At 38.0% G+C, this 26,650-nt stretch overlaps 1 protein-coding gene across 1 annotated transcript in view; it reads left to right on the top strand.

Moving 5' to 3' along the window:
• Positions 1–22,736, top strand: part of LOC105842625 (sperm surface protein Sp17) — a 156,410-nt gene extending 133,674 nt beyond the window's left edge. Inside the window, exons 4-5 of the mRNA XM_038019791.2 lie at positions 18,867–18,964; positions 19,663–22,736. Of these exons, the coding sequence (XP_037875719.1) occupies positions 18,867–18,964; positions 19,663–19,770 (206 nt within the window). The 3' untranslated portion in view covers positions 19,771–22,736. The remainder of the gene's footprint in view (positions 1–18,866; positions 18,965–19,662) is intronic.
• The last annotated feature ends 3,914 nt before the right edge of the window (positions 22,737–26,650 follow it).

Raw genomic sequence — 26,650 nt, 5'->3', positions numbered from 1 at the left:
TGTAGCTTACCAGTGACGGAATGTGTAATGAAGTTTTCTACAACGGGAGAAGCGAGAAGGCATTCATAAACTAACTATAATATCAATGTTAAGTACTCTCTAGTACTGTTATTGCTGAAGTCCATGGGCGACGGTAACCACTCATCATCAGGTGGGACTTATGCTCAGAAAAAAAGTACCATAGTATAAACAGCGAATAAACCACAATGAATATGTGGTTCAAATCCATAATAGCAACAAAACCTCATACTGGAACACGGTAACTTCAAAAGTGGCCCCCTTTTGATGTGGTTTACCGCTGACGAAAATTCTATAGCCCGCGCTCCTAACACAAAGCCACCCTTCTCTTCGTCTAAAAAAGCTTTTCAAGTACTTTTCATAATTTCGCACGATGCTTCCTTGTGGCACGGTACACGTATGGCCCTATTGTATTTTGTATAAGCGTGCCAATTCATTGCCTATGTCATTGTCGTAGTTAGAATATCATGGGCGTCATTGTAGAGGATGGTCGGGTTTTATTCTGAGCAAAGCGGGTAGTTAGCACCATTCTCAATGTAAAATTATCTGCATTTAATTATTTATGCGTATCGGTTCCAAGTGGAAGCTCGTTGTTTGAGTGCCTATGAGGCAAACATCCCACAGTGGAACATCCAATATCACTTAAAGACCATTATAGCTCGTTAAGAAAGGATACGGGTGCCAAGGTTAGCGTCATACTCAATTTGCTTGCGAGAATCCACGACCTAGTTTTTTTTTTTTTGTTAAATTGGTTTTTGCGATATGTGGGATGTTTAACGACGGAGAGAAGATCTTCCACCGAGCGGGTGATATTTGCTCGGTAGACCGACGGTCCGGTTCAACATAACAATCTGGTGACCTGCGACGGAACAATTGCAGCCTTCACACTTCATCATCAGCGCATCAAGAACTTCGGCTACCACGATTCCCGCATTCTTGCAGATAAAAACAAGTCATCAACAGTCGTCCCACAGCAAGCCAGCATCGCAGCCTCGACAGGTCCATCGCAGCCGACTCACCGCGCTTCCTGGTCCTACGGCACGCACCCACACTGCCTCATCACGACACTACAGTTCATCGCAGCCCACGACCGGATCATCAACATTTGGGGTCACACACACCGGCGTGGTAGCTCTGCATCATATGGACTACTCACGACACTCACGCAAAACATTCAAGCTCAGTCTCAACTCGACCGCAGGTTTCGAGCAGCACTCGCACTTGCAAGCTAATCTCAGCACGGACAACGATAACTAAATGACACGACCTCCGGTCTCGGAGGGGAGTGATGTGGCGGGTAATTATCATACAACGCAAGATATTTTACAGATGCCTGAATCTCGCTTACGACATTTTCAAGATAAGCTAGCATATATACAAGTTTCGAACAACAACATTCGGACCGTCGGTCTACCGAGCAAATATCACCCGCTCGGTGGAAGATCTTCCCTTTGTCGTATACCTACACGGTATAGATAAATTAAGACTGTGTGATAAGGAATAGGGTGTAGGATCGTGTTTACCAGCTCGTGGAAGAATTACCAGCTTTGTAGACCATACCTCTACGCTACTTTATCACTTGATGTTTCCTTCGCGAAGAAGGTCAGCTCGCTTTTGAGCACGCTAGACTCCTAATTATTATACCATTATTGAACAGGTCTTGATTCTAGTTCTTTAGCCAGATCTTCAATTGCCATTAAATTACTTGGTACTAAATAAAGATTCATCTGAAATTACCATCAATGGAGGACGAATTGAGACGAATGCGCCAATAAAATTTACTAAGACTCCAGTTGAAGTTTTCTAGAAACCGAGAAATCATAATTTTATTTTATTTTTCTTTATATTTTGTGAAATCCTGAAAATGTTAAATAGAGCCACCATTATTTCGCGTTTGAGTCCGTACAAATACTAATTAAAACACACACCCACACACACACACACACACACACACACAACCACGCTGCTCGCGATTCTACCGTAGCGATATGCTTAATTTGGCTTCAATTGAAGTTTTGTTGATAATTACTTCATCCTTATATTTCGTATCAAAATGTGTTCCAAAAATACCTTCGTTACTCTGGCAAATGCATAGGTAGGTAGGTATCTAATTAAAATAAAATTTGTTCTCTAAAATTTAAATTTTCTTCATCTTGGTAATAAGGAGCATGATATAAATTAAATTAATATATAAGTACAATTTGAATTCATGATTTTCTAGTGATGACTAGTGATGGTCCAGGCAAATTACTCTAAGAACTTATGACGAATGGTTTTATTAATAAGCGTCTTTTGATTTTCAATCTTATACTTCATTCCATTTAGTCATCGCTTAACGAGAAAATATCCGATTGCGAATATGAAAATTAAGAAAAACAGATTAAGCCGCGAAAATATTTTTTAATGATTTTTGTAATCCGTAAAATCCTAAAAATTTGGAAGAACAAAGATCAGGTCAAGGCCAAAAAAAATGGTTACCGAATAGAATTTCAACGGTGGCTGACGACCTGACGCTGACGTATGAGATTTTAATTAATCATACTGACGAGAATTTATGGGGAATTTCACCTTTCGTTTATTTAGGTGACTTATGTAGCAATATTTTTTTCAATGTTTGTTAAGAATAACTTTTTATTACAAATAATGGGACGTGATGCGTTGTACAAAGAAATTCCAAAAAAATAATTTATACTATATGAAAGTACAGTGGGCGGTCTTAGTGCTTAATACTTCTTTTTTTTTTTTATTGCCCATGTAGGCAGACGAGCATACGGCCCACCTGATGGTGAGTGATTACCGTCGCCCATGAACTTCAGCAATGCCAGGGGCAGAGCCAAGCCGCTGCCTACCACTTAATACTCTCCACAAGCCTCGTTTGAAGAAGGACATGTCATAGCGCTCGGGAAACACCGTGGAGGGGAGCTCATTCCATAGCCGGATGGTACGTGGCAAAAAAGCCCTCTGGAAACGCACTGTGGATGACCGCAGTGGCTCCAGGTAGTATGGATGAACTCTACTCCGGTGGCGGGCGGTGCGATGGTAAAAACGAGATGCCGGTATCATCTCGAACAATTCCTCAGAGCACTCCCCATGGAACATACGGTACAGAATACAGAGGGAACCGAAGTCCCTCCGCAGACCCAGAGGCTCCAAACGATCCGTGAGAATGGGATTATCGACAATCCGAACGGCCCTCCTCTGTATGGGGTCAAATGGAAGAAGCTGCTGATATTTGGGAGCCCCGGCCCAGAGATTCGGAAGGTTGTAGGGATACTCCTTGGAATTGCGGCGCCATGACAAAGGGGTCCTTCTTCGCAGTGAACGCGCAAACTTGTGTCTTTAACGGGTTGAATTGAACCAAGTTCAATTCACCCCATTTGGAGACTCGCCCCAGAGAGTTCTCCACTTCAGACACAAGTTTTGATCGTCTCTCTTGCACCGCGCTCCGAGAGAGACTCTGATGGCCGATATATCGCGCATCCCCCGTGCTGTCATCCGCATAGCAATGCATGCCATCAATAGACAGCATGTCATTGATATACAGGATGAAAAGCGGAGCGGAGAAAAAGGAGAGCACCGAACCTTGTGGAACGCCAGCGTTAATGGTCATGGTATCAGAACAGTCACCGTCTACAACGACCGTGATGCTCCGCCCATCCAAAAAGCTAGCGATCCACTTGCAGAGACCCTCGGAGAGACGTCACTTCCAGACAATCGCTAGACGGACTAGTATTAAGAAAATACAAAATGTATGTACGAACTTATGAATAGTTCAATCGTGAATAATAACATATTATCTATATTATCTGTACTAATATTACAGAGAGGAAAGATTTATTTGTTTGTCTGTATTGAATAGGCTCCGAAGCTACTGAACCGATTTGAAAAATTCTTTCACTGTTTGGAAGCTACACTATGCCCGAGTGACATAGGCTATAATTTTTTTGAAAAAAATTAGGGATCCTTACTAAAATTCCAATAATGTAAACCAAGGTGTAAAAAAAATACCTAACTATTATAGTTATGCCGCAATAAATGTTCTTTTATTTAAAAAAATAAAACACCGTTAAATATCGTTGTAATTTTTGTTAAAGACCCGAGCGGAACCGGAGCGGACCGCTCGTCTTGAATGAAAAGAGAGAGAAAAAGAGAATGGGACTTATCGAAAAAAATTCTAACATTTATGCGAGATATATTTGTTATCCTCGTTTTTACATCAGACCATCTGTCGTGAGCACGTGTATAATTCCGCCCATTCATCGCGAGCTTTCTAGTGAGCATCGTAAATCAATCGAGAGCAATAGACCGTGCTACCATTGAATTATTGGCTGTCAATTTTACGAAATTATATTCGAAAGGCTCTCGGTATATATCGTAGGATTTCGGTATGAAAACAGGCATCAGTAATATGCTCTACATTCTTTTCTGTAACTTCATGGTTAGTTTTTTCTTAGAGACTTTACTTCGAGACAGTATTGGCCATTGTTTGTGAATAACGTTTAGTTTGGCGGACTTACTTTTTACTGGTGGTAGGACCTCTTGAGAGTCCGCGCGGATAGGTACCACCACCCTACTTATTTCTGCCGTGAAGCAGTAATGCGTTTCGGTTTGAAGGGTGGGGCAGCCGTTGTAACTATACTTGAGACCTTCGAACTAATATCTCAAGGTGGGTGGCGCATTTACGTTGTAGATGTCTATGGGCTGTAGTAACTACTTAACATCAGGTGGGCTGTGAGCTCGTCCACCCATCTAAGCAATAAAAAAATAAAAAATTTTTAAAACCAGTTACTATAACAGATAACAAAGAGACATCAAACAATTGAATAATTCAAACAAATATTTGTCCTAAAAATGATGGGATTAAAGTCTTCAATACGTTACAACAAATTACATATTAATTTTTATAGCTCTGATGTCGAGATATGTGTTATACCATCGTATCTCTAAGCTTAAGGTAAAATTTGTTAAAACTATTCACATATGTGTTGTGCGTTTATAACTATGATAAAACTCGTTGTCTGAAAAGTCAAACAAAATGGCACAACTTAAAATTCAATTGCATCAATCATTTAAGAACAAAAAACGACAAAACATACAAAGAAAGCAGGATTTAATCATAGATTTACGTCCAAACATAACGAACCGACTTTAAGGAAAATATTTGTACTTAAATTTCAACGGCTACATTTTAATTTGACAATAAAACACCGCTGTTTAATGTTTAAGTTGAGAAAGGCCGGCGCAGTAATCGCTTCCACCGGCAAAACAAAGGCATTCATAAATTTGTGTCGTCAATAAATCCAATAGTCAATAGTCATTCCGCGACATTTCACTGCCAGCAATAAAACTATTTTATTTCGATCGGTTTGAAACTTGCAAAATACTAATAAAATGGAATGTTCAATGAAATAAATTCTCGTTGCCTTTCGGTATTCATTGCCCGGAATTTCGACTTGAAGATTGAAGTAATTTGAATGATTTATAGAGAAATCTGTGATAAAATTTTTTTAATACCTACCTATGCTGATAGCCTTGAGAGACTACATCAGTGTTACCGAACGAGCAGGTGAGCTCACGGGGCTCAAACCTGCCGAAGTTGCTAACATTGACCCTAGCAAGAGCAGTGCTGCGCAGAATCTACTATCGGATCGGAAACGCGACCCACAGAGAAGATCCGGCGACAAACTCAGTGGGCTGTATCTGTGGGTTAGTTTACTCACCGAGCCCTTTGTCGCAAGCGACGAGTTCGACGAGAACGATGACCGGTGCTTGAGGTACCTAAAAGCACCGTTAGTGGGGCGGGAGGATCCGAAATGACGTGTTTTGGGCGACGTCGACTGTTTACCATTCTGTCCGCAGGATCGGGAATGTAGTTACCGGCGGCCACAATGAGAGGGTTCTTCGGTAGTGCCGCTTACGCGAAATGGCGCACCGATGTCGACTGCAGATACTTACTGATGGCTTCTAGGTCAAGGTCGTCGTATAGATCGATGTTCCTGACAAACCACGGGGCTCCGACGACTATCCTGCAAAAACGGGATTGAAAGATTTGAAGGGGTTTTGCGGGCCGCGGTAGTGAACACTACACTTGCATAGGTCATGAAATTTGGCATACTTATTAAGGACCGTTGACAATTCAATATTTAAAAAAATATTGAAAAAATTGAAATTCAACTTATAAATGAAAAATAAATAATAGTTAAAAAAAAACTAAAAAAATACGCTTTTATAGAAAATCCAACTAAAAAATAGAAAATATTTTTTTTTTTTTTTATTGCTTAGTTGGATGGACGAGCTCACAGCCCACCTGGTGTTAAGTGGTTACTGGAGCCCATAGACATCTACAACGTAAATGCGCCACCCACCTCGAGATATAAGTTCTAAGGTCTCAGTATAGTTACAACGGCTACCCCACCCTTCGAACCGAAACGCATTACTGCTTCACGGCGGAAATAGGCGGGGTGGTGGTACCTATCCGTGCGGACTCCCAAGAGGTCCTACCACCAGTGATTACGCAAATTATAATTTTGCGGGCTTGGTTTTAATTACACGATGTTATTCCTTCAACGTGGAAGTCAATCGTGAACATTTTGTTAAGTACGTATTTCATTAGAAAAATTGGTACCTGCCTGCGGGATTCGAACACCGGTGCGTCCCTTCAACACGAATGCATCGGACATCTTATCCTTTAGGCCACGACGACTTCAATAATAAAATACTTTACTGGACTTTTTAATAAAATAGTGTAAGAAAAAATGATTTTATTGTAAAAAAGCGTGGGTTGCTTTTCAGGATATTATCAAAATAACCCTTCTACTCATATCTGTTCATAAAATATTTATAACTACTGATACCATGCACCCCACGCTTTTTTTACAGTAATACATTTTTTTCTTATACTATTTTTAATTCAAATTTATTAAAATTTATTTTCTATTTTTTAGTTGGATTTTCTATAAAAGCGTATAATTTTAGTTTTTTTAAACTACATTTATTTATTTTAAATGTAGATTTTCTATAACTCCGTGTAGGGACACGTCGGATGACATCGTCTTTTTCAATGTAGGGAACTGCGATACATATGTACTACATACTAGTGGCCCCGCAGTAGTCGAGATTCGACTATAATTAACTGAAATTATAAGTTTAAGCATTGTTATGGTTCTACCTAGTCAGGTCATAAGTATTGTCACACAGTAAAAACTTTTCTTTTAGAATGCTGGCCACAAAAAAGTTTATTGAATTCGAATTTCGAATTGTTCATGAAAATAAAAATGTATACTTTTAGAATTTTACTCATTTTTAAATATGGAGTGGACGCTTAAAGAAGACCGTGTTGCAGTTATTGCGTTGCATCGTTGCGGTTACGCGCCAATTCAAATTTTTAACATACTGATAAATTTGAATATAACCAAAAGATTCGTTTATCGTACCATCAAACGATACAATGAAGACTCTAGTGTAGATGACAGGTCAAGAAGTGGTCGCCCTCGGTCTGTTAGGACAGTGATCAAAGCTGTGAAGGTGCGAATTCAAAGAAATCCCAAACGTAAGCAGAAACTGTTGGCTCTTCAGATGGGGTTAAGCAGAACCACGGCGAAAAGGGTGTTAAATGAAGACTTACGGCTTCGGGCATATCGAAGAAAAACAGGACATCGTTTGAATGCTCGTCTAACGGACCTGAGACTGAAGAGATGCCGCGCTTTGTTGAAGCGGTACGCGGGAAAAAAATATCGGAAAATTCTTTTTTCGGATGAAAAAATTTTTACCGTAGAAGAAAGCTACAACAAACAAAATGATAAGGTGTACGCACACAGTAGTGAAGAAGCGAGCAACCGTATTCCGCGTGTCCAACGAGGTCATTTTCCACCCTCGCTCATGGTATGGTTGGGAGTTTCTTATTGGGGCTTAACAGAGGTACATTTTTGTGAGAAAGGTGTAAAAACGAATGCAGTTGTGTATCAAAATACAGTCCTGATGAACCTTGTGGAACCTGTTTCTCATACCATGTTCAATAACAGGCACTGGGTATTCCAACAAGATTCGGCGCCAGCTCATAGAGCGAAGAGCACACAAGACTGGCTGGCGGCGCGTGAAATCGACTTCATCCGGCACGAAGACTGGCCCTCCTCCAGTCCAGATTTGAATCCGTTAGATTACAAGATATGGCAACACATGGAGGAAAAGGCGTGCGCAAAGCCTCATCCCAATTTGGAGTCACTCAAGACATCCTTGATTAAGGCAGCCGCCGATATTGACATGGACCTCGTTCGTGCTGCGATAGACGACTGGCCGCGCAGATTGAAGGCCTGTATTAAAATCACGGAGGTCATTTTGAATAAACTTTAGTGTCATAAGAATCTATGTTTTGTTATGTTCATTTTGGTATATGAATGGTTACTTAATGAATAAACTTGTTTCAATTATTTTACATTAAACATGTGACAGAATTTATGACCCGACTAGGTATTGTCAAACGCTATTATATTTCGATAATATAATCACAGTATTCGCCAAAACTGCACTATAGATCAATAATATTAAAGACAAACAATATTAATCTATTTTCAATTCGACCACAGACTTTGAACATTAACAAAAGTTTCCCAATTGACAGTAAACAAAGAGTATATTTTTGTATATATGTATGTGTTGTGTCACATACATGGTAGTGTGTGTAATGTTTTCTTTATTGATTTTACGTATCTATTATGCATTATTTTAAAAAAATATTAGCATTGTGCACTCCCTCTCTATATTCTCTATAAGTGTGAGAAATTTCATACTCCTCCGTCCGCGTAATTTTCGTAAAAAGGGGTACAAAGTTTTTGCTTCACGTATTAATATATAGATGTTTCTTACACAAAGCCGTCATACATTTGCTAAGCAATTGAGACTTTGATCTTGTCTTGTAACTTCCCGAGCTCCCCTCCACGGCGTTTCGCGACCGCTATGACACGTCCTTCTTCCAACGAGGCTTGTGGAGGGTACTTAACGGTAGACAGCGGCTTGGCTCTGCCCCTGGGATTACTGACGTCCAAGGGCCACGGTAACCAGTCTCTATCAGGTGAACTGTATGCTCGTCTGTCTACAAGGACAATATAAAAAAAAGATGTGTGGTGTCGTGGGACACCGGATAGGAACGAAGTTCCTTATTATAAAAATATCGATTTTAAGTTCTATTCGAGGTATAAAGAAAATAAAACTGGAGGTTTCGCAGCAACCCACGGTCATTCGGTAACGTGCGAACTTATTGTGGTACACTTCATTCACGGTTGTTTGCTTAAGAGTTAGTGTATTGCGCAAACGAACGCTCTGAGATCGTGGTCAATGAATGATAAAAAAATATGTTATTTTTTGAACGTTATTACAAACTGTCGTACACTGTGTGCATTACTAATAAAAATCTTACGTTACGGACGTTTTTTCCCGGTTAGGGTACCACTCCGCATCGTCACATAAGGAACTTCGTTCCAAAAACAATAAATCCAAACTTCAACGACTTAATGAAAAAAAATTATAACCATTACAACCAGTTTAATGCATCATAAAATCGTTATGGCACGCTTAACCAACGTGCTCATGTCCGTAAAAACGTGAGAACACAACAGAAGAAAAGAAAAATCAATAGAAAACAAAGGTTGAATGTTTTAAGGGCGTTCCATTGAGGTTTAGCGTGATTACGAATGATTATGTAACATTATCACAATATTATATTCAAAAACGAAAAGCATAGATAAGTTAAATATAATTTACAATGACGATTTCTTCTTGTGTATGTATGTTGCTTAAAAGCTAAATAGCAAAGAGAACCAACAATTTATTTCATTACTTTTTTTTTTCATCCCCCTGATTCTGGTCAGGATATTAGAGCGAAGCTTATAAAATTACTAGCTGTATCCGTCCGCTTCGCTGGGCATTTAAAATTAACATTATTATTTCTCACCCCCACAAAGATTCTCATCATCAACGCCCCCACAACTGGTGCAGGGAGTCCAACACTCATATAAATATTAGCCTATCCATTAAGTACATGTATTTTCTACATGGATACCAAGTTTCAAGTCAATCGGATGGACGGTTCAGTAGTTAAAACGGAACATCCGTAAACACCACTGTAGATTTATATATTAGTATAGATTGTACTGTCATCGGTTACACATATGCAAGTTTTTAAGTTTATAGACTTGAAGTTGGTGAAAATGATAATCCAAGTTTCCGTTTCGTACACGTGTTGAAAAGGCCAAGCTCGGCCCGGGAATCTGTGGTATTAAGGTATTCAAGTCATGTAGTATTGGTATTCATTATTAGTATATTCATCACATCATACATCATTATTGGTATTCAAGTCATTATTGGTATTCAAGTCATTATTGGTATTCAAGTCATTATTGGTATTCAAGTCATTAAGGTATTCAAGTCGAACTTTTTAAAGTAATATCGTGGTAGGACGTCTTATGAGTCGACACGGGTAGGTACCGCCACCCTACTTCTATCTGTCGTGAAGCAGTAATGCGTTTCTGTTTGAAGGGTGGGGCAGCCGTTGTACTGTAAAAAGTGAGACCTTAGAACTCATATCTCAGGGTAGGTGGCGGTATTTACGTTGTAGATGTGTATGGGCTCTTAATTAATACCAGGTAAGCTCGTCCCGCAATCTAAGCAATAAATAATAATAAAATACTCGAAAAGTTTCTGTGAGTTTTTCAATTACTTTAGAGGTAGTTCGCAAGAAGGCGAGGCAGGTATAATAACGTTTAGGCACGCAAAACGTCTTTCCCTTCAGAAGTTTGTTTGAACGAAGAATTCACAGTCAACAAACTTTACGAGATTAGGTTTTTGATGTCTTACAGTTAGTTATGTTCGTATTTAGATATGCCACTAAACAACATAATGGATATATTTATAGATATGGCTGTAATCCAATCGAAGATATTCAACAAAAATCTGAATTAAGCTATGGAATATTTTAAGATAAGCTTTCGTTTTTATGTTTACGACTGTCGGTCTACCTGTGTAGTTTCCCTATATATTGTTGATGCTAACTATGCTGACGCACAATTCCAGCTCCCACCTGATAGTAAGCAGTCGTTGGGAATGCCTGAAGTTCACTTAAGCCGCTGCTAAGGACTAAAGCCTTGTTTATAAAAGAACATGCCATTCCTTGAAGAGACTTCATATCAAAGCCGGATGGTATGTCACAAAAAAAATCTTTGGAAAAAACATTGTGGTTGAACTGCTCTGAATGCATGCGATGGAAGATGAAGACTCGAATAATTTCTCAGAGCACTCCGCATGAAGTATCACTACATAGTATAAAACAAAGTCGCTTTCTCTGTCCCTATATCCCTATGTATACTCAAATCTTTAAAACTATGCAACGGATTTTGATGCGGTTTTTTTTAATAGATAGAGTGATTGAAGAGGAAGATTTATATGTATAATAGCATCCATTAAATAGTGGAGAAATTAATAATAAATTACAGTTTCCGAAGCGAAGCGAGGGCGGGTCGCTAGTATCTTATAAAGCACAAAAAGAACCAAAGTCCCAGCATAAAACTTAGAGGTCCCAATTGATCCATCAAAATGGGCTTATCGACAACCCCAATGCCCTTCTGTATGGCAAACCAGTTGGACATTTCAAGTACCGTCCCCTATTTCAAACAGTAACGTATGGTTGAAATAACAAGTATGCCAGTTTTATATGGCCCTTAATGCCTTTCCCACATAAATTTGCACCACATCCGTGACCCTGATGAAAATATGTGTACGGTCGATCTTTAAGCCTACGACCCTCGAATCGACAATGATTGAGCACGTTCTGCGATTTCTCAGCACACGTGCTTACGTCGAATGCCTCTCGTATGACAAGGTCTCCTTAAGGAAAATCCACTTTGGAACGCGGAAGATAAAATCCATTTTACTTTGCTTGAAATGTTGTCTCGCCGGAAGCTATACGGATACTGGAAGTCGCACACTTCCCAAACGAATTTCCTCTTTGAGGAATTGTATGGACAAATGAATATGAATTTAGAATTTTAAGAAAATTTGCTAACGAGCAGTGTTGAAAATTAAAATAGTATTCTTACTCCGGCGATCCTGGTCAGAATATTACATAAAACTTATCAAGTTATTGCATTATCATCTGTCCTCGATTTTTTTTTATGGCTGTGATGGTTGGACGTGCTCACAGCCCACCTCGTGTTAAGTGGTTACTCGAGCCCATAGCCATCTACAACGTAAATACGCCATTCACCTTGAGATATAAGTTCTAAGGTTTCAAGTATAGTTACAACGGCTGCCCCACCCTTCAAACTGAAACGCATTACTGCTTCACGGCATAAATAGGCAGGGTGGTACCTACCCGCACGGACTCACAAGAGGTCGTATCACCAGTAACAAATGGTTAATCAGTCGTTTGGGAGTCAGCGAAAATTAACCTGAATGATTCCGTTACATTTAATTACATAGAAAACTGGTCAAATTAGTGAAAGATTGCAAAAAGCTTGTAATGACAAGTAATCCTTGTTAGATTCCAGTTAGATTGTGAATTAACCCCGATAATTCTTGGAGATCACTACTATTAAAAACAGACTTCAATTGAGGCTAGGTTTTTCTTGTGATTTATGGGTGCGGGAAACACACACACGAGACATTTAGCGTCTAAGTAACGACTTAAAGGTTCTGTCGTCAACCGGTCGTACCTCCAAGCCATGGCAAATAAATGTTCAATCAAATTCGTAATGCCCGATTATTAATTAACTTTAATTTTAAATTAGTTTCTACAATGTGACACTTCAAAACGTCACACTTCAGGTGGCAATTGAGTTTAGTACAACAGCAACTGCTAATTTATTGGTGCCTACTTCCCTATCCTGAAGCCTCAACACTTTTCTTGCTTATAAAAGGTGATTTTGATCAAAAATATCCTTACGCTCTTTTCGATTAAACTGGTTAACACGTGTGGCGCAAATGCACGTTCACCTCTTTTGGCATTACATTCGTTTGGCCCAAGCACGTGTTCAAAACGCCAATGCAAAACACAATCCGTAATGCTCAGGTCTACGCACCGAAAGCTATTAGCAAGGTCGACCCTGACAGTACCGCGATCCGTGATAAGGATTGGTCTGATTTACAGCCTTCTTTACTGGAAAGCCCATTACAGGGTTTTGTTCAACCGTAAAAGGGTTGATAATGTGTGTGAAAATTTGTTTAAATCGGTTTTACCTACATCAGATAAAAGGGTATATAAACTCTGCTTCATGATCAAAATACGACCTGTTACTAAACATTACTCAATGAATGGGAGAATACGGGGATACTAATCCGTATTATTATTGCCCGGAAAAAATGACAGGTAGAGGTAGTTTCTAAAAGTGTTTTAATCGCTCAAGAATTACGTCGAGAACTATTTCTCGGCAAATAACTCTTGCCGTCTTTACTAAAATTCATTTTGTAATTTTGAGTGATTTTTGTGAGTATTGTAAGTCCACTACAGTAAGTACCAGCAACCTGATTCTACCGCCAATCTGTCAAGCGTGCCGCTTTGATGGATGACATATTGATTGTGTTTTCGCCCACTTAAATCCCAATAGCCTTGAGAGGTTATTCTGGTTTCACATCTATTGATCGACCTCACGAGGTTTGGTCTGAGAGACGTAGCTAGTATCGGCACTAGCTTGGATTAATCTACCACCGGCATGCTATGCTTCGACCACATACATCAAGGTGGGTACCGACAATTCCGTTGTAGTACTAAGATAACTTAACACTAAGCGAACAGTGTATTCATCTCCCCATTTAAGTAATAAAGAAAGAAACTAGTAGGTTAATTTAAATAGACAACAGATTTCATTTTTCTATGAAGTAGACTGCGACATCCCTATCCGGAAATTGACCATTTCTTATTATGATAAATGAAAAGCTTGTGGGTCGGTCAAGTCAAAAGAATCATTCTTCACTATTTATACGGACTTATCGGGTAGGTACTTGCTGGTTTTTTATTGGAATTGGAGCGAGGTTTTGTGAACGCCGGCACTGAATTCAGAATGTATCACATCGCTGCTTTACGGCTGGAAAAAGCAGCGCATATAGGGTGAAATGTAAGTGGACTTAACTTTAAAATCTTAATTTCGGAAAACCACTCGAAGCATCTGTCATCTGTCATCAATGTCCGACTTTGACATTCGTTTTCGTTTTTAAAATAAATCTAGCGTGCCAATTTGAACTAACTATACCGATCTTCCTAGATACATAATATATTCATCTCTGTCATACACTAAATTATATAGAGGTTACGACCTTTGCACGAAAGAGATGTTTCATAGCCTTCCGCAAGGGATATACAGGCGAGGCTTATCAGATCTCGTTCAGCGTTTAGTCTTAAAACCATATTGAGTACCGATAGTGTTAGGACGTGAGCTAGGACTGTAATCTTCCACCCATTCCTGCCAAGAAGCAGTTATGAGGTTCGCTCAGTATTTGTAAAATACCAATCAAAAATACGCTGCAGTGTTTGGCTTTATTGAAATGGCCGGCTATCACTATGATTCTCCTGTCCTTCTCCCAGTCACCTGGGGTCGGCGCTATACGCTTTCTCCTTCCATATTCCTCTGTCATATACCATTTCTTCGCTCACTCCACTCTTACACATATCGTCTTTCACGCAATCCATCCATTTTTTCTTAGGACTACCTTTTTCTCGTCCTTTAAAGCTTTCCATTGCCATCCATTCAATTCCATCCTTCATTGAAATAGCCGGTATATACCTAGTCAGGTCATAAATTCTGTCACATGTTTAATGTAAAATAATTGAAACAAGTTTATTCATTATGTAACCATTCATATACCAAAATGAACTTAACAAAACATAGATTCTTATGACACTAAAGTTTATTCAAAATGACCTCCGTGATTTTGAATACAGGCCTTCAATCTGCGCGGCCAGTCGTCTATCGCAGCACGAACGAGGTCCATGTCAATATCGGCGGCTGCTTTAATCAAGGATGTCTTGAGTGACTCCAAATTGGGATGAGGCTTTGAGCACGCCTTTTCCTCCAAGTGTTGCCATATCTTGTAATCTAACGGATTCAAATCTGGACTGGAGGAGGGTCAGTCTTCGTGCCGGATGAAGTCGATTTCACGCGCCGCCAGCCAGTCTTGTGTGCTCTTCGCTCTATGAGCTGGCGCCGAATCTTGTTGGAATACCCAGTGCCTGTTATTGAACATGGTATGAGAAGCAGGTTCCACAAGGTTCGTCAGGACTGTATCTTGATTTACAACTGCATTCGTTTTTACACCTTTCTCACAAAAATGTACCTCTGTTAAGCCCCAATAAGAAACTCCCAACCATACCATGAGCGAGGATGGAAAATGACCTCGTTGTACACGCGGAATACGGTTGCTCGCTTCTTCACTACTGTGTGCGTACACCTTATCATTTTGTTTGTTGTAGCTCTCTTCTACGGTAAAATTTTTTTCATCCGAAAAAAGAATTTCCCGATATTTTTTTCCCGCGTACCGCTTCAACAAAGCGCGGCATCTCTTCAGTCGCAGGTCCATTAGACGAGCATTCAAACGATGTCCTGTTTTTCTTCGATATGCCCGAAGCCTTAAGTCTTCATTTAACACCCTTTTCACCGTGGTTCTGCTTAACCCCATCTGAAGGGCCAACAGTTTCTGCTTACGTTTGGGATTTCTTTGAATTCGCGCCTTCACAGCTTTTATCACTGCTGGAGTCCTAACAGACCGAGGGCGACCACTTCTTGACCTGTCATCTACACTAGAGTCTTCATTGTATCGTTTGATGGTACGATAAACGAATCTTTTGGTTATATTCAAATTTTTCAGTATGTTAAAAATTTGAATTGGCGCGTAACCGCAACGATGCAACGCAATAACTGCAACACGGTCTTCTTTAAGCGTCCACTCCATATTTAAAAATGAGTAAAATTCTAAAAGTATACATTGTTATTTTCATGAACAATTCGAAATTCGAATTCAATAAACTTTTTTGTGGCCAGCATTCTAAAAGAAAAGTTTTTACTGTGTGACAATACTTATGACCTGACTAGGTATTAGTATTCAAATCAGGAATCCATCGTGCCGAAAATAGCAGTCCTTAAATTGATTTTTATGACGCACTGAAGGGTGCTTGATGGTAGATTAGACATCGAACAAATTACCTTGAAGGGAAATTAGCATCGTGTGGCCCTTTGTCCGCTGTATCGATCGATCTTTTCGTTGGAATAGGCTGGTTTTATCGAAAATTTGCACCTTCATAGTAGACAATAATGTGTGACTTTGCTATATTTTTTTAGGTGGTTTTGTGGAATTGCTGATATTTTTTTATTATTTTTTATTGCTTTGATGGGTGGACGAGCTCACAGCCCACCTGGTGTTTATTGGTTACTGGTGCCCATAGACATCTAAAACGTAAATGCGCCACCCACCTTGAGATGAAGTTTTAAGGTCTCAGTATAGTTACAACGGTTGCCCCGCCCTTCAAACCGAAACGCATTACTGCTTCACGGCAGAAATAGGCGGGGTGGTGGTACTTACCCGTGTGGACTCACAAGAGGTCCTACCACCAGTGATGTATATTATTGCTTGACAAAGATGGAGAGACGTCTCGACTGATACCATAGTTTTAAGTGAGCTCATCCATGCCACAAAGTGATTTCTGCTGACCCTTAAAGAAAAGTGACATGAAAGTTTGATTACAATACTAATATTAGCTGTTACTAGGCTGCCTAAGCTGTACTGATCACAATACCAGAGAAGATCTTTGTTAACACGCACATAGCGACGCTCTGTAAATCCATCTCTCTTCCTAAACTAGATCAAATGGAAGTTACGGCTTACGGACGACAAGCAACTAAAATTCCTTCTTAGTGATCCACGAGAAAGATGTATTAAGACTGACTCGTCCCGCATCTTATGTTAATAAATAATGACTGACCAGTCTAATAGTAGTAAATGTGTGTAAAAATAACGTCAAAGTGACGGTACTTCAATATTAATAGATTTTTACGAACCACCTCTAACTATATCGAGGGATGAAAAGCTCTAAGCGGCACAACTGGTGGTAGGATCTCTTGGGAGTCCGCACGGGTAGGTACCACCACCCCGCCTATTTCCACCGTGAAGCAGTGATGCGTTTCGGTTCGAAACGGGTGGGGTAGCCGTTGTAACTATACTGAGATCTTAGAACTTATATCTCGAGATGGGTGGCGCACTTACGTTGTAGATGTCTATGGGCTCCAGTAACCACTTAACACCAGGTGGGCTGTGAGCTCGTCCATCCATCTAAGCAATAAAAAAAATAAAAAAATCGCTTAATACGCGACATTTGTCTTTGTAGTTAAAGGTGCGTTTTATTTGGTATTAGCATCAGGAGTTTAATGTTTTTAATCGAAATTCTATTAAAGTTTACTCCATTCAAATAGCTGAAGAAGTGTTTGGTTTTGGCTATGATGTTTTTTAACAAATTTAAAACTTTGACTCTACTGTATAGTTGCAAAAAAATCTGCTAAATCAAATAGTTTTTTGACGGTGACCGGTGCTTGTGATACCTATAAGCACAGTTAATGGATCGGGAGGATCCGTAATGACGTGTTTTGGGTGACGTCGACTGTTTACCATTCGGTCTACAGGATCGGGTATGTAGTTTCCAGCGGCCACGACAAGAGGGTTCTCATGCCGTGCCGCCTTCTCAAAGTGGCGCAATGATGCCGACTGTAGTTACTTAGTTAACCAAAATTAAATATCCTTTCACTTCTCAATATCGAGAATATAGACCTACTAGCCGTATTCGCCCGCTTCGCTGGGCATTTAAAATTAACATTATTATTTATTGTCATTATTATTAGGGAGTCCAACACTCATATAAATATTAGCCTATCCATTAATATATCTAATAAATATTTATTGTCAGAGTAAATATTATCATGATGTTGCTCCATGTTTGCTGTTATTACAATATCTATACTAATATATAAATCTACAGTGGTTTTTACGGATGTTCCGTTATAAATACTGAACCATGCATCCGATTGACTTGAAACTTGGTATCCATGTAGAAAATACATGTACTAAATGGATAGGCTAATATTTATATGAGTGTTGGACTCCCTAATAATAATGACAATAAATAATAATGTTAATTTTAAATGCCCAGCGAAGCGGGCGATTACGGCTAGTAGGTCTATATAGCTCAATGTTTTGACTCAGAGTATTAAGCGGTAGGCAGCGTCTTGGCTCTGCCCCTGGCATTGCTGAAGTCCATGGGCGACAGTAACCACTCACCATCGGGTGGGCCGTATGCTCGTCTGCCTACAAGGGCAATTAAAAAAAGATGTGCGGTGTCGTGGGACACCGGATAGGAACGAAGTTCCTTATAATAAAAAACTATCAATTTTAAGTTCTATTCGAGCTATAAAGAAAATAAAACTGGAGGTTTCGCAACAACCCACGGTCATTCGGTAACGTGCGAACTTATTGTGGTACACTTCATTCACGGTTGTTTGCATAAGAGTTAGTGCATTGCGCAAACGAACGATCTGAGATCGTGGTCAATTAATGATAAAAAAATATGTTATTTTTGTTATGTTTGTACGTTATTACAAAGTTAAGTCGTACACTGTGTGCATTACTAATAAAAATCTTACGTTACGGACGTTTTTTCTCGGTTCGGGTACTCCTCCGCATCGTCCCGTAAGGAACTTCGTTCCAAAAAACCTAATCTCTCAAAGTCGACAATATACATGATGTCCTTTGCGTTTGGTTATTTCCATTCCCCATGCATTTAACATGAAATTATCGTTTTCAAATAGCTCACTTTACGTTTGCAGAACTGTGCCACGCCGCAACCAAGATCCAGGCTTCGTTCCGAGGCCACCAGGCGCGGAAGGAGACTCAAGCCCAAAAGGAAAAGGAAAAGCAAGATAAGGTGTGTTTTGAAGTTTTTAGAGAGAGAGAGAGAGAGAGAATACAATTTACATGCACACCAAAACACAATTTTCTTTTTATTGCTTAGTATGGTGGACGAGCTCACAGCCCACCTGGTGTTAAGTGGTTACCGGAGCCCATAGACATCTACAACGTAAATGCGGCACACACGTTGAGATATGAGTTTTAAGATCTCAGTATAGTTACAACGGCTGCCCCACCCTACGAACCGAAACGCATTATTGCTTCACGGCAGAAATAAGCGGGGCGGTGGTACCTACCCGTGCGGACTCACAAGATGTCCTACCACCAGTAAAAGACAGTGGTGTTCGGAACTTGTACATGAGTCGTCTATTATCAAAGGTGGCAATCTGTGCATTTGGACAAAAAAATGTTATTGATATGTCAATACAGATTGATTTGAATATAATCGTCTCCTTCAAAGAATACGGTTCAAAACCTGCATTAAATAAAGGTTAATACTTAACCTGTTATTTATCTAAGATGTCGTTCAGAAGAGTTTTGTGACTGCCAATGGAATACAAAGTCAATAATTCGTTTTTCTGATTTACTAATAATTGTCCAAAAGTCACATTGCCGGCTTTGATAATAGTCGACTCACATATAATATATACTATCTTGGAAATGTCGTTGGCAAGATTCAGGCATTTATCTAATATAATTTTACGGTAATTTCAGGAGGACATCGAGAAAATAGATCTGACCGATCCTGATTTGAACAAAGCCGCGACGAAGATCCAGGCCTCATTCCGCGGTCACAAAGTGCGCAAGGACGTCCCGAACTAAGGCGACCACGCTTCGGTTCGTAACGGGACACCCCTTGCGTTTGTATGCATTCGAGAATTTCGTTCAATCTAAACTATAGTTTTATCATTTGAGAACATTTCATTTTGTCCATTAATCCTAGTTTTTAAATCACTAATTAGTTTTAAAATTGATTGATACCCGTTTTAAATTTTAATTGATTACTTTGCTAACGATATTAGCAGGCATACTGTCGGATCTGTGTCATGAATTTTGTTCCGGAGATTGGCGTTGAAAATCTTTTTGCAGTTAAAGAAATGGTTACACACGACGGTATTAAGCGCGTCTCTCAATCAAGAGGCTTCTGTGTTGATACAGATCAAGATCCACTAGTAGGATGTTGTTTCCTTTGCTAACTATTGCATTTTAGCCGATAACTCGTACCTTACCTAACACCTTGGCTGTTGCAAGTAAAATCATAAACCTTCTGGTGAGGTGGCTGATTGAAATATGCCCCCAATGATATTTCCACCACTGCGTGGCAAGTCCTTCTCGATCCACCAACACAAAGTTAGATTACTATATACTATAACTTACTATAGTTATATACTATAGTTACTATAACTTTACGAAAACAGTAATACAATTTAGTTACAATAATCACTACATAGTATAAAACAAAGTCGCTTTCTGTGTCCCTATATCCCTATGTATGCTTAAATCTTTAAAACTACGCAACGGATTTTGATGCGGTTTTTTTAATAGTTAGAGTGATTGATGAGGAAGGTTTATACGTATAATAACATCCATTAAATAGTGGAGAAATCAATAATAAATTACAGTTTCCGAAGCGAAGCGAGGGCGGATCGCTAATTGTTGTATAAAACTCTTAACACTTGAAATAATCGGTCCGCATCATCGAGAGGGTCATGATTACTTTCATCCGCACCAGCTAAAAGAAGCGCGGCGGTTCGATAAGGGCTTGTTTCGCAGTGAAGATGTTGCTTAACTTAAATTTAAGAAGAACGTTATTTAAATCTCAATATGCATCTCAAATGCATACAAAACAGCGACCATATTTATGTATTAGTCACAGCTGTGTAATCTTTTAAGGTAATGTCAATTTTAAACTGGAATTAAAACGGTATGATTAGAATGGTTGCGTCAATTCACGTTCGAAGGCAAGGATGCAAGCAGAAATAACATAGGATTTTATTTAGACACTGATAAATGTATTTCTTAAATAACGATTATTTTCTTTCATCATTAAATTTGATATTGAAATCGTGATTAAACACAAAATAAAAAAAAAATTAAATTTGGCAATTGGACTTACAAATATCGCCATCCGTGTTCAATTGAAATGGATTGACGTAAGCCATAAATTAGGGAATCGATGTTACAAAAAAAAAAAGAATGTTTATCCCCTTTTTTTTCTTACGAATAATTGTCACCCTATTTTAAGTAGCTCGGAACGATCACTCAGTGGGACGCGGTCAGATTCTTAATCGAAATAGTATTGTAATTATCGATTGTAATTGTATAGATAATATGATTGTAATAGATAATATGATGAATTTCTTTAAATACATTTTAATATTGTAACACTTGTTTTGTGCGTCTATTTACACTGCATCTATCGCCCCACCTGTCCTGGTGAAGTTGGAATGGCCTCCGGGCCATAATAATCCTTCAATCACAAAAAAAAAAAAAAAACTTCGTCTATCGCCCATAACAAGAGTTATAACAATTTCTGTTTTGGGTACCTGATTAAGCTCGTATTCACCTAAGTCAATCGGCTTAGTGAAAACTAATCTTCTATATTCTATATTCTAATTATTATCTATCTATATATATATAAAAATGAATTGCTGTTCGTTAGTCTCGCTAAAACTCGAGAACGGCTGGACCGATTTGGATAATTTTAGTCTTGAATTATTCGTGGAAGTCCAGAGAAGGTTTAAAAGGTGAATAAATATGAAAATGCTCGGAATTATATAAAAACAAACAATTTTGTTTTTCCTTTGATGTGTCCCCTGTCGGACGGATTCTTTTGTTTTTTTAATTTTATTTTATACAAAAGTTTAGGTCTTTTATTTATCGATTGAGGCACTACGAAGTCTGGCGGGTCAGCTAGTCTTTAATAAAGCTTTGCGTCTAAGAAATTATCTAAGTTTGACTATAATTAAAGTAATAAAAGGTTTGACTTTTTGTTAATATCATAAATATTTCAAATATTATACATACGTCTCACTTAAGGTTTACCGTCACATCTCAATAACTGTCTCTATATACCTTAAAAATAGTGGAGAGGTAAAATTCCTTACCTTAAATTTTAATTTTCATGTTATTAGAGTCGTTAAAAATATAGTCTCCCAAATACGTGGTAGGAAGCGCATAAAAATAAGTCATTTAATGTTAATGTTCTACTCAATATCTTTTTCCCTCTGAGTGATCGAATATTTTTCTAAAACCAAAACATTCCAAGACTTGCTTGTTGAATTATGTAAGTATTTGTTTTTAAAATAGCATTTAAGATTCACGGGTATCTATGTTACTGTTACTACTGAAGGCCAAAACCTTATTAGATTGTTATTTTAAACCTATGTCTCTATATAACTATCGGATATTGAAGTTCTTCAGAATCGGTTGACAGTTTATTAACAGTGCTAATAGCCTGGCTGTTGTCTCAATCAAGTAACTAAGGTTTCGTTTGAATGTAATTAATGTAAGATTGATTTTAATTTACTTCAATAAAAATATTTTAACGTCATATCTTGATACAAGGTCTACTCCCAGCATAGATACGGATGTAGGTTGGAAAGAATATTCATTAAAAATGCCTACGGATGCAATATATTAATCTCATTATATTATTATTATATTCAATCATTAATTATAATCATTTGAACACAAAAAAAATTTCGCTGTCATTTCCCTGTGAATTATCATCGTATTTATTGTTTAAGAATTTTTAATATTAAATAAATATTTAATATTCGCCTATATCTTCGATGTGTTTTTTATTTATTTATAATTAACTCAGTTGCGTAAATCAGCGAAGGTTATTCGACAGAGAACTAAAGCCATTACATGAAGTCGTCGTGGCCTAAAACCTTTGTCAAAGAGAACGCGTTATTAGCGCGCGTCAGAGCGCTAAACTGACGCCGCGCTATGACGCCGAAATGTGTTGTACTACTACTATGGTAACATACCGTCAGAGTCCCAGCGCTATAAGTACGCAGCGCTCTGTCGCGGCGTTAGGACGCTTTGACGTCAGGCGTTGTAATTTTTTACAAATTTTATTTTAGCGTCAGAGTGAATGTGTATTAAAATACTAGATAATGCCCGAAAAAATGATATAAATAGTTAGAAAATACCCATGCTTATACAATGCCACATCTGAATCACTCGATTTCTTAATACTTTTAAATTTTCACACTGCTATCGAAAGGCACTATGATTTGGCGAATGCGTTGCGTCAAGGAGCGTTAGACTCATCTAGTCAATTGGTGTGACATGAAAAGAGCGCGACGTTAAGTACGCGACGCTAAGTACGCGTTCTGTTTGACGAAGGCTTAAAGGATAAGACGTCCGGTGCATTAGTCTTGAGCGATGCACCAAACAACGTACCAATTTTTCTAATGAAATACGTACTCAACAAATGTTCACGATTGACATCCACGTTGATGGAATAACATCTTGTAATAAAAATCAAACCCGCAAAATTATAATTTCCGTAATTACTGGTGGTAGGACGTCTTGTAAGTCCGCGCGGGTAGATACCACCACCCTGCCTATTTCTGCCGTGAAGCAGCAATGCGTTTCGGTTTGAAGGGCGGGGCAGCCGTTGTAACTATACTGAGATCTCAGAACTTATATCTCAAGGTGGGTGGCGCATTTACGTTCTAGATGTCTATAGGCTCCGGTAATCACTAAACACCAGGTGGGCTTTGAGCTCGTCCACCCATCTATGCAATAAAAAAATTATTAAAAAAGTCATGTCATCTAACTCTGTATATATTATGGAATTCGTTTAGCAAGTAAATAAATAAATATTTGAATACCGAAATAATAATAAATACGGAATCGTAATATTAAAGTGAGGGCACATTAATATGTACTAGAGGTCCCGCAGTAGTCGAAAATCGACTATAATTAATTAGAATTGTAATTAAAAAATGTAATGTAAATTATGATTCTATTTTATACTTCTATAATCACAAATTTCGCGAAGACTACACTATAAAAAATATTAACAAAGACAAACCATATTCTATTCTCAAATTGACAACAGACGTCAAGAACAAAAGTTTGACAATAAATAGTATGCATGCGTGTGTGCGTCAAATACATGGTATGTAGTGTGTGTAATGTTTTCTTTATTGATTTAATGTATCTTTTATGAATTATTTAAAAAAAAATTTAGCATTGTGCACTTATTCTCTATATTCTCTATAAGTGTGGAAAATTTCATACTCCTCCGTCCGCGCAATTTTCGTAAAAAGGGATACAAAGTTTTTGCTTCACGTATTAATATATAGATATATTCCAAAAGCAGGCACCTATATATTTTTTGTTATATAACGCATATGTATAAATCTGTCCATTAACATAATTGAATTGTTAATTTTATGATTCGCGCAACATATTCCACATGTTACTATTATCTGTTGTGTTCACTTTTCGAACCATTTCTACATTTCTTTATTACTATCTCTGTATACTTTCATTTACTTTTAACTTTCGCATTACTGTTTGTATTTTTATATTCTTCGTTGCTGCTGCACGCGTCACTATTGATGAAGGTATGCTTTTCTTTATTACTATAATAACTAGGGATTGCTTCTTGTGGGTAAATTTTACACCAATACTTAAATGGATTTGTGTTGTATGAATTGCAGGAGTATGGATTGTGTTTTACCCAAAAATTAGGAAGCTCAGAAGTGTATTGACAAGCGAACGGGCTATAGATTTTGTCAGCTTTTGGTGTAGTATAATAATATGTTGGTATAAAATTATTTATAATCGGTACTTCATGAATTTCTTCGTAGCTGCTCTTGTTTATAATGATGGTTTCGTCACCTGAAAGAGTTAGTAAATTAGTAAAAATCCACTTACTATATCTATTACAAATCTTTTTACTGCCTTCTCTATCTTCTATAAACATAAAAATGAATTGCTGTTCGTTAGTCTCGTTAAAACTCGAGAACGGCTGGACCGATTTGGCTAATTATTTTGGTCTTGAATTATTTGTAAAAGTCCAGAGAAGGTTTAAAAGGTATAGATAGATAAATATGAAAATGCTCGGAATTAAATAAAAATAACAATTTTGTTTTCCCTTTGATATGTCCCCCGTCGGCTTCGATCAACACTATTGTTGATCGAAGTCCGTCGGACTGATTCCTTTTGTTTGTTTTAAGTTTATTTTATACATGTTTTATACAAAAGTTTAGGTCTTTTATTTATCGATTGAGGCACTACGAAGTCTGCCGGGTCAGCTAGTAATCAATAGTTATTAACTTTTATTAAGTTAGTCGTATCCAAAAAGTTCTTCGAAACATGATTATGATATCTAATAACGCTTATTATTACTCGTATTCCAAATGTTTAAATGGAATTGAATCACAACCAATGAGTTCTACAATAAGGGTCGCCATTCCTATATTTTTCTGATAATATCTCAATGCTCAGTACACTTACTCTTTGCCTTCAAAATTTGTCCTATCTCAGAATCAATTAATTGATTCTTATGTTCTGATTTTAGATTTGACGAATACGTATTTGACTTTAGATTTAACAAATTATTTTCCATTTTATTATTAGTATTAATGGCAGTAGTGTTACTTTCCAACGTTTGTAAGGTAACATTTTCTTTTAGCTTACATCCTAAATTAATTATTGGTTTAACGGTATTATCCATTTTAATTGGATTCCCGGAAGTTATTGTCGTAACTTTGTTCTGATCAGATGCTATTTTATCTACTCTCATTTGGGATTTTGATTTTTGCAATTGTTCCTCTGTGTTTATCTTAATATTTCTCTCCACTGTTTGTTTGGTACCTTCCAAATTTTTTACTTGAGATCTATTCTGAGGTTTTACACAATTTTTGCTATCGGTTGTTTGCTTGTGGTCATTTTTGCTAACGGCTTCATCATTTTCTCTTTTCATAGATTCCTTCACTTTCAATTTTTCATTTTCAAATTCTGTAGCTTTAAGTATGTTTTCTATTGGCTTGGCACACTGTATTGAATCTTTTGGACTGTGAAATGATGTATCAGCATCGGTTTTTGGATATGAAGCTTTGACAATGTACAGAACATCAGGCTTAATGCTTATATTAGACTTAACTTCTTCTGCTTGATTATTAGGTTCGAATTCATTTTTCACCGTGCGTTCTTGATTCTGTTTTTCGAATGCTGATATGAGCGAACCTACGACTGGAATAGATGTTTCGACTACAGCTTTAGTACTATCATTCCTTGGCTGGATTTTTTGAACTAAAACCGGCATAAAACTCCTCGCAGCTATTTTCTCTCTTTTTTGTCTGGATTTCATAGTGTTGATTAGTCCATTACACGAAATATACTCTAACTCGCTCTGAAAAAGTAATCAAATATTAACTAGTAAATTCAAATCATTGGCCACTTCTTCAAAATAAGTCTAGTAATATGGAGATGGATGACACTATTAAGAGAATAATGAAGTGAGTAGGAAGAGATTGGTATTTAAGATGGTAAAGAACAGACGAAAAGACAAGACACACGAATATATTTATTATTGCTTAGATGGGTGGACGAGCTCACAGCACACCTGGTGTTAAGTGATTACTGGAGCCCATAGACATCTACGACGTAAATGCGCCACCTTGAGATATCAGTTCTATGGTCTCAAGTATAGTTACAACGGCTGCCCCACTCT

This window comes from Bombyx mori, chromosome 24 (assembly GCF_030269925.1).
Source record: "Bombyx mori chromosome 24, ASM3026992v2".
NCBI lineage: Eukaryota > Metazoa > Arthropoda > Insecta > Lepidoptera > Bombycidae > Bombyx > Bombyx mori.
The sequence above is the reverse complement of the archived record's forward strand: the minus strand, read 5'-3'. Positions and strand labels throughout refer to the sequence as shown.